This window comes from Lycorma delicatula, chromosome 2 (genome assembly GCF_047948215.1).
Source record: "Lycorma delicatula isolate Av1 chromosome 2, ASM4794821v1, whole genome shotgun sequence".
Classification (NCBI taxonomy): Eukaryota; Metazoa; Arthropoda; class Insecta; order Hemiptera; family Fulgoridae; genus Lycorma; species Lycorma delicatula.
In genome coordinates this window covers 215,900,017-215,915,074 of record NC_134456.1, presented here as the reverse complement: position 1 = coordinate 215,915,074, position 15,058 = coordinate 215,900,017, and the positions used below count along the sequence as shown (strand labels likewise).

At 27.8% G+C, this 15,058-nt stretch overlaps 1 protein-coding gene across 3 annotated transcripts; it reads right to left on the bottom strand.

Annotated features, from left to right (window-relative positions):
- Positions 1-537: 537 nt before the first annotated feature.
- Positions 538-14,389, bottom strand: LOC142319646 (uncharacterized). Of its 3 annotated transcripts, none has more exons than XM_075357173.1 (5): positions 14,299-14,389; positions 12,801-12,950; positions 12,573-12,704; positions 9,058-9,183; positions 538-844 (listed from the first exon to the last, which is right to left on the bottom strand). In XM_075357173.1, exons 2-5 carry the CDS (start codon positions 12,945-12,947, stop codon positions 755-757), a joined length of 495 nt encoding a protein of 164 aa, XP_075213288.1. In that variant the 5' UTR covers positions 12,948-12,950; positions 14,299-14,389; the 3' UTR covers positions 538-754. The 3 variants fall into 3 exon arrangements, with proteins under 3 accessions (XP_075213288.1, XP_075213286.1, XP_075213287.1); XM_075357171.1 differs by lacking the exon at positions 538-844 and adding an exon at positions 6,326-7,947; XM_075357172.1 differs by lacking the exons at positions 538-844; positions 14,299-14,389 and adding an exon at positions 6,326-7,947 and having other exon boundaries at positions 12,573-12,699; positions 12,801-12,923.
- Between the last annotated feature and the right edge of the window lie 669 nt (positions 14,390-15,058).

Below are 15,058 nucleotides of genomic sequence, written 5' to 3'. Positions count from 1 at the left end.
TTAAAAATTCTTCTTTAAAAGGACAATCCAATATCTGATAACGGTTAAGCATAAATCTGATATTTTGACAGAATACCAACTTAAGATTTTCTAGTTTAGCCCTTTTTTTAGACGATTATATTTTTACTATTGATGTGTTTGTTCCTTTGTTTGTGCATTGTGCTCTTAATTATATCTACATATATTAAAATTAATACGGTTACAAAATAAACAACGCAAATATACACTATTGTTTATTTTATTGTTATTTATTTACTTATAAAAATTTGATTAAAATATTATAAAATACTATTACAGGTTAATAAAGGAAAATGTAACTACTGGGGCCTGGTTAACTGAGGTTATAATGTAATTTTGAATTTCAGTATATTATATATTTGAGGTTAAGTTTCAGTTTCAGTAAATGTAGCAGTATATGCTCAAGAATATATATATATATATATTAGATGATCAGAATATATATATATATATATATATATATATATATATATATATATATATATGTACATATAAATTAACAAATATTATATCCACATGTTCTATAATAATTAAAATTATGTATTTACCTGATACTTTATTGTACTGGTGTTAATTAAATACTTTTTTCTACATCATATTCACCATTAATATTTACTGAATGATAGAACTCTCATTTTGTTATGTTTTTCACAAATTAAACTCTACAACAAAACTGAATAAAGTGAAAGATTAAAATATAATATAGAAGAGTATTTTTTTCCTTTTAACCACCGGGTTAGTTTAACGTAGCACTTGATGCACATGCAGCCCAGGATTTATCTTGGTCTCCAAAGCAGATTCGATACTGGTTTTCATGGTATATTCTCTACACACAACAAAAATATTTAGAGAATTTTTATTCATCGTAAGATTAAAATGTTTTAATGAACGAAAGTAAACTGAAACATTACAGAAATACTTAATTATAAAAATAATTAAGTTTTAATTTATAAATATTTAAAATATTTTATAAAATTGTTTCACTGTGCAGTGCAATAAAACAAAAGTGACTTTAACAAATCTTTATGCTCAATAAAATAATACCTAAAGTTGCTCTGTCATAAAAATCTTTCACTAAATTTAAGGCATCACTTATGAAACAATCTTTATATGCGTACGATAAAATCACTACCGCAACTATAGAACACAAGTCATACAAAGAGCTGAACTCATATTGAAGAAAATTTCATCACGTTGAATTACTCATTACTTGACTCACGACATGAAATAACATCATTCGATTGTTACGTATCAAATACAGGTCTACAGCACGCATCGCAATATAAATCAGACGGGAATAAGCAAACGCATAGACATACTAACTTCGTAATACAGATTTAGATTCACCATATAAAATACTATAAAGAACGCCTACTCCCTTTCAGTTCCAAATTTTATGTTCACCAATGTAATCTGATGTCATCCGGTTGTATAGTACAACCAACCAGGCTCGCCCGTCCCACCTAAGCCAGCCAACAGTTCGGTTGACAACATTAACAATTTTCTGTACTAATCGACTCATTTATCAATTATATAATGCGAGAGAGATATGACACCAAAAATTTGACTAAAAAAAGATGTACAACATCCATTTTTGCAAAAAAAATTCTCCCACTTTTTTATTTACGATTTCGATTTCTTTGATTGTACAGATTAAAACTGCTAGTATTTCACTGTGATTTTATGAATTTCTGTAATTATTGAACATAACTCATTTTCCAGCAATTGTTACTCCATTATTCTATTAAAATATGAAAACTTCTACTAGGCATTGAGAAGAAAACTGTTTCATCTTTTTAACGAGTAACAATAGAATACTGAAAAAAATTAACAGATTTTTGTTAAAAAAAAAACAAAAATAAATTAGATTGAAGCAATTAAAAAAATGATCTCCAATAGTAGGAATTGAACAGATTTTAAACAGGATCTCTTTACAAAATTAGTTTTCAATCGCAAGTTAAGAAATAGAAAAAGAAAATGTAGAAAGAAATTGACGGGAAAAAAGAGTCAACAAGTTAAAAAAAAATACTGTAACAAATTATCTTTAACGCTGTCCATAAATGATATATAAAAGAATAAGAATATAGCCCAGCGTATCACATGCAGTAATAACTATTTGATCGTTAAACATAAAAAATGAAATTTTTATAAATGCTACAACCTCGAAACAATCTGTTTTTTGATATGAGGCCGCTACACTCAAACCCAGAAGCAGATTTACAAATGTGCCGCCACACTCTGCCACCAAGCAGCCCATTACCGCTGTGGGCTATAGCCTAGCTAGCCTATTTAGAAATCTACCGCTGCTCAAACCGCCAAGTTGGGACGCTAAAAATTTTAAATAGAAAAAATAAGGTTGCACATAACATTTTTAAAAGACACTGATATAAAAACACTTCAAGTTAGACAGGCTGACAAATATTTGCAGGCACTTACAAATAAAAAATTCAAAACAGACCTCAGATTCAAACCCCAAATCTGGATGTAGACGCACATTAGTACCACTTTCACTACGTAGGTCGGACAAAGCAGGTACTTTTAGTGTTTATCATCATAATTATTACAAGATAAATAAACTTGCGTCCGGTCACATTTTAATACAATCGATTTGTTTTTACGCAAAGGAACAGTATAGGTTTAAAATAAAGAAGCAACCTGTTTTCTGTGTAACTTTTGTTTATTACATTAAAAAATAAATAACTTGGAATGTACATTTGAAAATTAATCAATAATCCACTTAAATATTTAAGCGGATGTTATAATACACTTAAATATAAAATCAAACTATATAATTCTGATATTGTTTACATTATGAACAAAATGATATTTATTTACACCACATAAAATCAAAATTTATATATTATAAACATATTTCTAAAACAGAAATTTAAGTAAACTGAGTTTTTTATTACAATTAAATAGTCTAAATTTAAAAAAAAAATTAAATAATAGTAAAATTTTAGCAAATTATTCTGAAAAACTGTTTAACTCAAAACCTAAAGAAAAGGTCAACTGTTAGGAACCAGTAACTAAAAAAGTCCCCTTTTAATCTGTAAAAAATAATAAAGCATCTGGGTGGAAACCCAATAACTGTCCAATTTTTAAAATTATGATTAGCTAATTGATGAATGATCTACTAGAAAAATTATTTAAAAACATCTGGAAGACAGAAAAAATCCCACAAGAATGGCAGTCTGCCCTAATTCATCCTTACACAAAAAAGGAGGCAAAATGGTGCATATACTGTTCTTTCAGTAACATTACAAAAGTTACAAACCTTAAAAAATCTTACAAAAGTTGTAGAGAATAGAATAGAAGAGCACATCAACAAAAAATCTGTAAGATATAACAGGGTGGTTTAGAAAGGGAAAATTTTGTGTGGAACTAAAGGTTTGTGTAAAATTAATAATCTGATAGAACGATGAAATACAAGGATTATGTGTAATTACATTTTAAAAAGGTAACTGGCTTAAATAAAAAACCTTTTAACTGAAGAAACAATTTCCAATGTCTTTTCTTAAGTTAAATTTATTTCGAATTATTGGAACCATTAAAAATAAAAAATCTAATGCGGACACCACATGACTTTCTTGTATGCCTATTAAATTACATATACACATTTTTTGCTACACTTCATTTGAAAGTGAGATACAATCCTCTAATTTTTTATTAAAGAGGACAGTTACACAACTGCTAAAACTAGAGAATGTGTATACAAATTAAGATCAAAAGAATTATGAATTATATCAAACAAAAGAAATTAAATGATTGGTAACAAAAAATAAATAAATAAAATTATGATCAAATCTGACTTAAACATCGGGTATGTATGCTTCAGTGTATTTGTTGTTCTTGTGAGGATCTATTTTTCAGTCACTCTGTAGTTAACTTTAATGTAGATAAAATTAAACAGAAATTAAACTAGAAAATCCAAAAATAATAGAATTCTAAATTATAAATTTCAATTAATATTAAATAATCAGATGTTTCACAAACTCTACTACATATGTACATACCGCAGTAATGCCTATTAAATTACACATACACATTTTTAAAAGTATATAAAATTTTATTTCACTAATAACTTGTTATTAGTGATAATATTGTTATTATTGAATAATTATTTTTAATAATTATTTATTATAAAATTTTCAACATCCTATGGCTAATAATTTTTGAGTAATGCAAGATTAGTCAAAATGGATTCAGGGATGGTCAAAATGAGATATTTCCGTTGAAATCTGAAAACCAAAATTTTTTGCGATCACAATACTTCCTTTACTTTGTACAAGGATGTAAAAAAGGCATAAGGTAATAAGACTGTTGATTCTGATCCCCTTTAATTGTATTCTAGATAATCATAAAAGAATGGAAGAAGAAAACATTGAAACTAAATGTGGTTGAAAAAAACATTTAGGTTACAAAAAAGACAATCTAGGAGAGATTATTCTTGCCTTTAAGTATCCCAGGAAAAACACAATTATCTATTTCCTATGAAAAAGCAAATTTTGAAGAATATTAAAAATAAACTAACACCTCTAATAACTAATTATCATAGAAGTAAATGAATTGATTCCCCAGTCAAAAAAAAAAAGAATAATAAAATTATATACAATGTGTGTGAGAAAAGTAATGAGATTGGTAACACTGCGACCGATCTGGCAACGCTGTGTCTACCGGTTTGTTCATCCACATGCTCAGTAAGAGTTTCAACTCTGTTCAGCCAACACATTATTTTTGACAGCGCCATCAGTGATGTGTTTTTGTTATGTTACGAAAATGGAGCATCAGAATTTAAAGCGTTATGCAATCAATTTTTGTGTTAAACTTGAGGAATCCGGGAGTGTGACCTTTGAAATGTTGAAACAGGCCTATGGAGAACATTGCTTATCAAGAGCACAAGTTTTTCACCAGCACAAATCATTTTTGGAAGGCCAAGAACATGTTGAAGATCAACCTTGCTCAGCGAGAACTTCGACTTCAAAATCTGATGAAAATGTTGAGCATTTGAGGGTTCTTGCAAGATCAGACCGTCGTTTAACAATAAGGATGAGTGAACAGTTAAATTTAAACACTTTCACCGTACATCAAATTTTGACCGACTATTTGGACATGCGAAAGGTTTGTGCGAAATCGGTGCCGAAAAACCTCACAATAGAACAGAAGGACAATCGAAGAAACGTGTACCTTGAGAGAATTCACAATGACCAAGAATTCTTCAATCGTGTGATCACAGGTGATGAATCCTGGATATTTGAGTACAATCCTGAAACAAAGCAGCAAAGCGAAAAATGGCAAACTCTGTCATCTCCTCAATCGAAAAAATGTTGAATGAGCAAATCAAAGATCAAAACCATGCTGACTTGCTTTTTAACAGAAACAAAGGTGTCCTTAAAAGGTTCAGGAAAAGAGTGATTAGCGTGAGACCAGAAATTGCAGACAAGTGGATGCTTCATCATGAAAATGCCCCATGTCACATAGCCATTTTAATCAGGGAATTTTTGAACTCAAAATGAATTCCTACAGTTCCTCAACCCCCCTATATTCACCTGATTTGAGTCGTTGTGACTTTTTCCTTTTACCGAAATTGAAACGTGTCTTAAATAGATGTCATTTTGGAACTCTGGAGAACATTCAAAAGAATGTGACCGACCAGTTAAAAGCCCTACCAGCTGAAGCCTTCCAGCGCTGCTACTAGGAGTGGGAACAACATCTCCGCTGGTGTATAGCTGCCCAAGGGAACTGCTTTGAAGGGGATAATATTGTTGTTTAAAAAAAATAAAAACTTTAGTAAGTAAAAAGTCAGTCTCATTACTTTTCTTACACACCTTGTATACAAATCTGTTAAAATGTATAACCAAAAATGTCTTAATTTTTTTTAGGGAGGTTTTACCTTGGGAAAAAAAATTTTTACATCTTTTTACATTTTCTGACTGTATATACTTTCAAAAATATGTCTGTAAATTTTCATAACATTTGAGAAGTTATAATAACTTAAACTAGTAGAGTTGCAAATATACTTTCAGAGTGCAGCATTAGACCTGGCATCTCAAGTGCTCTATTGCCCTCTATTCCTTAAGTCTGCACCACCAGTCATTTCCTTACTCTATTGTGAACAGAATATATTTGAGAATATAATAGGACTATTATGATGATTTGAGAAGTACATTTCAAAATGATAGTTTTTGTTTATTTACAAGGTTATTGAGCATTTTTAATCATTTTTGTTAGCGCAAAAGAAAAAGAGGAATATAATTAACAACCAGGAGATAACAATAAGACATTTTTAAAGAAATTGATATATGAAAGAAGCAGTCATTTTTTTAATTAAAAAATAATATAGATTTTGAGGCCAATATTGATAACAACAGGCACAGATATCAGACTATACACTTCTTGTATGGGTTTAATATTTGAAAACATTAATAAAATGTCAACACATGTGATGAGAAGTAAACTTTAATACAAAATCAGAACGAGGCTTTAGATTTATTCAAAATCAGTGTTATTTGTGAAAATGCATTTGAGAAAAACCATGTTGAAGTAAAACAAATGTAATTTGTGATTTTTATAACAAACATATAATTCTAAGTTTCACTAGTGAACTTTACACACATTTTTTCTGCAACTTTTCTTGAACTGGTGAAATTCCTCAGCACCAATCAAATTATCTGATTGGCATGGTTCTAGGTTTGGAATGTTCATAAACATCACCCACAGTAACATATAAATGTGTTTGAGGCATACAAGGCAGAAAACCTGCCTTAATTTATAACATACAAAAATGAGAAAAATGTAACATTAAATTAATTTTGTTACACTAGTTTTAAATTATGCACACTTAATGAATGGTATTGATTTTTTCTTTAATCAATTTCCTTAATATAAGATTTTTAAAGGTCACAATGACTCTAATAAGGATATCATTAAGATGTTTTGTTAAAATATAACTGATTAAAAGATTTTTTATAAATTTTAAAAACATTCTTTTCTTTAGTGTAAAAATGAATGTGTTTACATAAATCACAATGCAGTTAAAAGACTTTTGACAAATTTTATACAATTTTCCTCTTTGCTGTGTAAATTATAACCTTTAAAGTAGAAAACTACTAAAAAATTTTTGTCAGAAGTTACAAATTAATTTTTCTCTTTGGTATGAATTTTAAGATGTCTCTTTAAATTGCTTCTGTAACTAAATGACTTTTGACATAAGTTACAAATATAATTTTTCTCCTTAGTATGAATATTTAAATGCGATTTTAAGTTAGAAATTTGATAAAAACACTTTTGACAAAAGTTACAAATATAATTTTTCTCCTTAGTATGAGTATTTAAATGTAATTTTAAAATAGAAATATCATAAAAAGACTTCTGACAAAAATTACAAATATATTTTTTTTCTTTTGTATGAATATTAATATGTTTGTTTAAACAGCTTTTGTCATTAAATGACTTTTGACAAAAATTACAAATATAATTTTTCTCTTTTGTATGAATATTAAGATGTCTCACTAAATGGGATTTACTATTAAATGACTTTTGACAGACATTACAAACATGATTTTCCTCTGTTGTATTAATATTATTAAAATGTCTCTTTAAAACATTTTCATAATTAAATGACTTTTGACAAAAATTACTAATATTTTTTTTCTGTTTAGTACAAATGTTAATGTGTCTCTTTAAAGAACAACTACATCTGAATCTTTCATTGCAATATTCACAAACAAATTTCTTTCCTTTCTGCTCGAGCAACTTGTTTTCACTACTTATATTCTCTATTAAATTTTCTATCGTTACATCACCATATGCACAATCACATTCACTGGAGTTTTCATTTATAATTCCATCATTTAATGAATTATTTATGCTCTTACAAGTAATAAAATTCTTGGTACTTCCCTTGATGGTTCCTTTATACATAGCAACCTGCAAATTAAGTTATTTTTTGTTATAATTATGAATTAATAAAAAATTATTTCAATTACAATAACATTAATAAGTATTATATTTTAAAAAGCCATTAAATACATATAAATAATTGAATAATTTTATCATATATTCATAATCAACATGCTTGTGAATATTAATTAATCATAGAGTTAACTTTAGTATAATAAGGAACTTTACTTATTTTATACTTTGTTTATACTCTTGATTGTTTATACTCATGAAAATCTCAGATTAAAGTCTAATAGACGTACCGACAGTCATTATCTTTGCTAAACAAAGTGGGTGCACAATAATAAACACACAATACAAATGAAAACTATTAACACAAAACATAAACAAACCGTTGCCAATGTGACAACAGCTGTTCAAATTAAACAAATGCATGAAATTTCAACAAATTCAAAATTAACGGACCACAAATTATTAAATATAACAAAAACCAATAATGATAAAAATAAACTGAGTAACAGACAGTCCCTGTGCAAGTAGAGTAGTTCAAAGAAGATAAACCCACCCACTTCAACAGATAACCTACCTAGACTACTTACGTAACAAAAAATTTGAAATAAAATAACCAAAGATAGAAACAAAAAACAAATACCAACCCCTTTACAAACAACCTAGTATAATAACCTCTGAATATTCTCAGAAACTTCGCAAATAATAACCAAATAGACGGAACGCACACAAACCATACTGTTTCTGCTGGCGTTGTGTGTTTAACTCTCTGTGTCGGGTCCGTTTTAAATTGCTTACCTGGTAAAATATTCTAATTTTACAACCGGAACAATTAACAACAAATCACCCAGAGCTTATTGAAATGTGAATTGTATCAACAGATTATAATACATACATTTAAATTATCACCAAATTTTCAAACAAAAATTTTGCTTCCACACACTGATAATTTATAATTTACACATAGCATAAGTCAGTATTAATTAAATAGAAATAAAAACAATTTTCTTTCATAATAGAACACACACAAGTAATAAAATATACATACATACAAATTACATACATATATTTATGAAATAAACAAGAGAGAAATCATGTTTATTACATGATCCAATAATTAACACTTACATGACCTTGATAAAACCCCACCTCTTCTTCTGTCTCCATCGTGCGTAAATCATTTATTTGTTCATTGGTTCTCATATTAAGATTAGGTTGTGATGAAACATCATCATTCAACAAGATCTCAGATTCCTTTAAAAAAAAAAAAGATAATGAAAAACCTTACAAAATGTGAAAACTAACTAATATTAAATAATTTTTTTTATTCTGAATGCAACTTAATAATACCATTACATACATCATAAAATTCAATTTAAAATAGATATTTTTGGTAACAAATACCACAAAAAATCTAAGTCTAATTGCTAAAAATGACACAAAAATCAAGAATTAAGACAGAAATAGAAAAAAAAAAGAAAAAAGTTGTTTTAATTAATTTTTATATAAATTTTCTATCAATGAAATATAACACAAGTTATTAAAAATATATACAGGTTTTATTTTGTTAATGAGTAGGTTGCAATTTGTTCAACTAGAGAATAAAAAAGCAACACCAACAAGGTCAAATGAGACGCGTATGATATATATGTAATGAAAAGATAAATAGCAGGGGCCCCAATTTTCCAGACAGCAAATTAACTGGACTTTTTAAATTCAGACTCGGCAATTTAAAAAAAAAAAAATACATTATTATTTGAAAATTTTAGCACTATTCGAATAGATCTTTGCTTCAAAGGGAAGTTTTTTATCAATCTTTATTTTACTGGGTTTTTTAACGGACTTTTCTTCAATTCATTTGCATTTATCAAACACATATATAGATATAGGCCTATGTTAAACTCATTATACAAACAAATTTCTACAGATTGTACTTTTTCTAACATAATATTATTTTTTTTTTTACCATATTAATTTTTTCTTACTTTGTACATATGTTCAAAATTTATTTTTAATTTTACTGAAAAACTTTTATTTTTACTTGTTACCCATTAAACATTAGAATATGCCTAGTATAATATGATAAACCTTTTTTTAAATTACACATATTTGGTCTTACAAAGGTACATTTGGATAGTTGATGAAAACTAGTTGGGTTCCTCTTTCAGTTGCACTAAATCTACCTGCTATAATAAAAAATGATTCTATAAAGTAAATATGTTTATAACTTATTGTATATTTATAAAACAAAAATAAATTGTATCTAATTCACTCACCACACACATTAACAGTGCAGCTGCAGTTAAATTACTATTAATATTAGATGACTTAAATAAACCAGGTTCTGTATGGGAAAACATCATTTCCTTTGTTAAATGTTATCATGCAAATTTAAATGTTGAAAATGCTGCTATTCACCTTACAGATTATTCTACAAATTGTAATTTTTGACTATCATATACAATATGCTAAACGTGTTAATTTTCCTGATATAGTTTTTTCTAATCTTACTGACGTCAATTTTAATATTTCTTATGGTGAAATATTTATTATTACATCATTTACCTTTAGAGATAATGTTACCTAATATTTTGAATTCTAATCTTAAATCTTGTAAATACATACCAGATAATAAATACATAAATTTTGTAAGATTCAACATTTACAAAATGAGAGTTTGATTCTAGATAATATTTTTTATTTTTTATATCATCAAATAGACCTGAACCTAGTGTGCAGAACAAGGACACGAAATTTTGCAAAGTAAGAAAAATACAATGCCTGACCGGGATTTGATATTGATCATGATATACAAATTTTTTCTGAGGAATTACAACTATGTATTAATAAAATCGTTGATAGTCAGGTACTAAAATAATGTAATTTTTTGAGTGGTTCTCTAGTGAACTTATTATTGCAATTATTAATAACAAGTTCCATAAATTTCATAAACAATGTAAATCTATTTATTATCCAGAATTATTTAAGAGCAGTTATATGTAACACTCGATCTTACAGATATTATTAAATTATACTGTTAAAGCTGAGCAATCTTAATCTAATGAAAACTGAAGATTTTTAAATTTGGTAATAAAAATGACAACGGTAGATCTTATCCATCTCGTATGCTTTTTGAAAATGAGTATGCTAAAAAGGGTGCTAATATTGTACAACTTTTTGCTAAAATGTCTAACAATGATTGTCCTAGAATAAAATTAGATTTAACTGATATGATCACCACAGTAAAATAATTTTAACTGAGAATGATGATGAAGTAACCATTTGTCCACTTAATGATAATTCTTTGATGGGCCCAGAATATGTTCATCCTCTTTTAGTGAGTAAATGCAATGCCTTTTTTGCAGAGTTTTTAACTAAGTTCATCCATCATTCTTTAAATAATCATATTTATTTTGGTGTTTGGAAAATTTGCTACATATGCCTGTGCCCACTAAATAAAAATGGTGTCATTCACACATCAATAATTATCACCCTATCAGGAAATGCAATGTTTTTGTGAAACTCGTAAATAAGTAATTTTTTATGAAAACTAAACCTTGCTTGAAACAATTTATAGTTCTTGAACAAGGATTTTTGGAAGGTAAATTTAATTACTCAAACAAACCTGTGTGTATAAATGGACGATACTGTTGATAAGCTAAATGATTGCTATCAGCTTAATGCAATTTATACTGGTTTTTGTTGTGCTCTTTATGTAGTTAATATAAAATTTGTATGAGAAAAGTTGCTGCATGTGAATTTTTTTTAGTGTTACCCATAAACATTAGAATATGTCCAGTACCATATTATAAACCTTTTTTAAATTAAACATATTTGGTACTGGATAGATCAATCTTTACTTTTCTTTTTCTGTTTAGCCTCTGGAACCACAGTAAGGTATTACTTCAGAGGATGAATGAGGATATGTATGAATGTAAATGAAGCGTAGCTTTGTATAGTCTCAGGTCGACCGTTCCTGAGATGTGCGGTTAATTGAAACCCAACCACAATCGACAATCTAGTTTTCAAATACTAATAAAAGTAACTGTCTTTACTAGGATTTCAACCTTAGAACTCACGACTTCAAAATCAGTTAATTTTCCAAAATTACCCATGAATTACTCAGATGGATAATTGATGTTTCACCATTGTATGCAAAATCTAACAACAGAACTACTTCATTTTCAACATTTAAATTTTCTTATTTAACTACTAAATTGGTCTCTTCAATTATTAAATCATCTTTTTTTAATATCACCATTAATAATATCAATATTTAAAACAATTAGCAACAAAATCAGCTGATTAGATCTTGTTTTTTTAAAACTGATAAGCGATCCTGCAAAATGAAAACATGTAACACATGGAGACTTCAGAAGATAATCAATTTATAATTTTTCAGTTTAGTAAAGTGATTTTGAGGCACTCTGTATAAATCACATAAAGAAAGAATCATAAAAACATGATAGAAGATGCAATGAAGTCAAATTAAAGAATCGACATTAATGTCGATTTATGTATGCACTTAAGTGCATACATAACCTTTCATTCATATAATACTCCAATGTATACACACTGAGAGGGCTAGAATAAACTTCATACACCACTTTCATTATAAAATAAATGCGGAAAATAAAACTTACCACTTCGTTTTTAATTACATGATCTTCAGATTTAATTAAGATCTCTTCAATTGCAAGAGGATCAGTTACTTCATTATAATTATCACAACCATTACCAACTGGCTCCTCTTTCACTTGCAAAGAATCACTATCCTAAAACATGAAATCAACACTTAAATATTAAGTTTAATGATGTGATGACACTTCCTATATGACATAAACAAAAAACATAAATCAAATTATACTTACACAATCAGATGTAATATCATCTTCAATCGGGTGATGTGGTAAAAACAAGCATAATGTTTCCTCTGCGGTATCATCTTCAGTTTCTAGTTTGATACTGTTAGAGGACAGAGCTTCAAATGTGTACATATTCTTTAAAGGTACATCCATTATCTTAAAAAAAAAAAACATTTTAGTTAAAATTTAAGTATTTATAATAAAAACAATAAAATCGCTGCTAACTGTAAAACATTTCATTCATTGAAATTTTTAAACCAATTTTATTTATATTTATATATTTTTTCAATGTTTATGAAATACAATTTTGAAACAGCCTGGGAAAATTTTAAACCAGACTAAATAATCTGGCTTTTTTATTTCTTATTTCTTTAAATACAAAATTTAAAATTATTACAATTTCAAAATGCCTCAAGCATTTTTTTTTTGCAAAGTTAAAAATTCATGGGTTTGCTAGGCCCCCACTACCTTCATCCAGGTATTTGATTTTGTATTCACACATCAAAAAAGAAGTGTTACACAAATTATGAGCTTCAAATACCTAACCTAAAATGTTTAACAGCTCTCCTACTAATAACAGATATGCTTAGAATTAGTTAAATACAATATCTTAATGACAGATAAATGGTTTGGACAGCAATGATCTGTACAAGGTTAATGTCCAAGCCGAGGATATCAATATTTGTCATTTAACAATCAGTTTTACGAGTTACGATGAACTGTTAAGATAATCCATTCTGTGGAGAGAAGTTAGAGTTCTGTGGAGAGAGGTTACATTTTTGCAGTTAAAAGTATAAACTACCTTAATAGTTGTTCAGTCAGAGACTCAATGTCAGCTGAAGATGACTGATATACAATAATAAAGACAAACACATAACCTTTTACACAAATGAAATGAAAAATTATTGTCACTGTTAAGTAATAACATGCACGAATGGAGTATGGGGTAAATGTGCAAATAAGTAGAAAAAACCCATACAGTAAGCACAAGCTTGTTTCCATACAGTCGCTAATTTAAATGTTAATGGTAAATAATTTAAGGTATAATCATGTGTCATCATGCTGTTCCACATTAAATATTAATTTTTAAAATAACATTGACAAAATATTTTCTCTTCATCTCTTACTATAATTTTCTGTGTATATTTTTGATGACGTTCACAACGTTGAAGAAAACAGTATTATTATTATATAATCTAGAAATGATTAAACAAATGTCTGTGAAAACAAAACTATTGTTACTTATTACATACTTAAAAGGATAAAACAAAAAACGTTTAAAAATACGTTGAAGAATAAATCATTAAAAAAAATAAACTATAAAAAACTTATAAACTTTAAAACAAATAAACTATAACTAACTAAACTACACAAAATGGACGAACTTAATAATTTTTTCTATAAGCTGCGTTTTTAGTGAATAGAAAAATATAAACTACAGTTAAAAAAACACATATTTTATATTAGTAGTCATTAAATATTAATATTAGCGTAATTAACTTACGTATTATAAATATACACAAGTAACAAATATCAACGATCGACGATTAAATTACGTTAACATGCAGTTGTTTTAATTCAACCAACTCCCAGACAGATGATTACAACAAATCAGTCGGACCGACGATGCCAACATGAATTTTAGTAGTAATGTAAATTCTGAAATATAAAATTACTTTTTTTTGTGCAATTTCCACAAAAAAACCCAAAATTTATTACAATATAAAACAACGTTTTAAATAGTGTAAAATAAAAAGAATAAATGAATAAAAAAATTGTTTAGCCGATTTATCGGTACTGTATAAATGTGTGGAAATATACTCACAGAAGATGTTATCGAAATTTTCCACCTTTTAAGAGATAATACAAGTTTTATACCTGTTAAAAGTTAAAAAACTCGACTGCCAAAAAAAAATGTCCCGGCCAGAGGAGATCATTACACGAAAGTGTTATGCAGAATTCCAGAACCCCTAAATTTCGGACTTTTGCTAATAAATCCATGAAGGCAGTATATCAATATGACTTTTTCTTTCTTTTTCCTATATAGCCTCCGGTAATTACCTTTCAGATAATACTTCAGAGGATGATATATGTATGAGTGTAAATGAACTGTATTCTTGTACAGTCTCAGTTGACCATTCCTGAGATGTGTGGTTAATTGAAACCCAACCACCAAAGAACACCGGTATCCACGATATAGTATTCCAATCTGATAACAATATGACTGAATCTCACCAATATTACGCATCACCAGGTGAACGTTT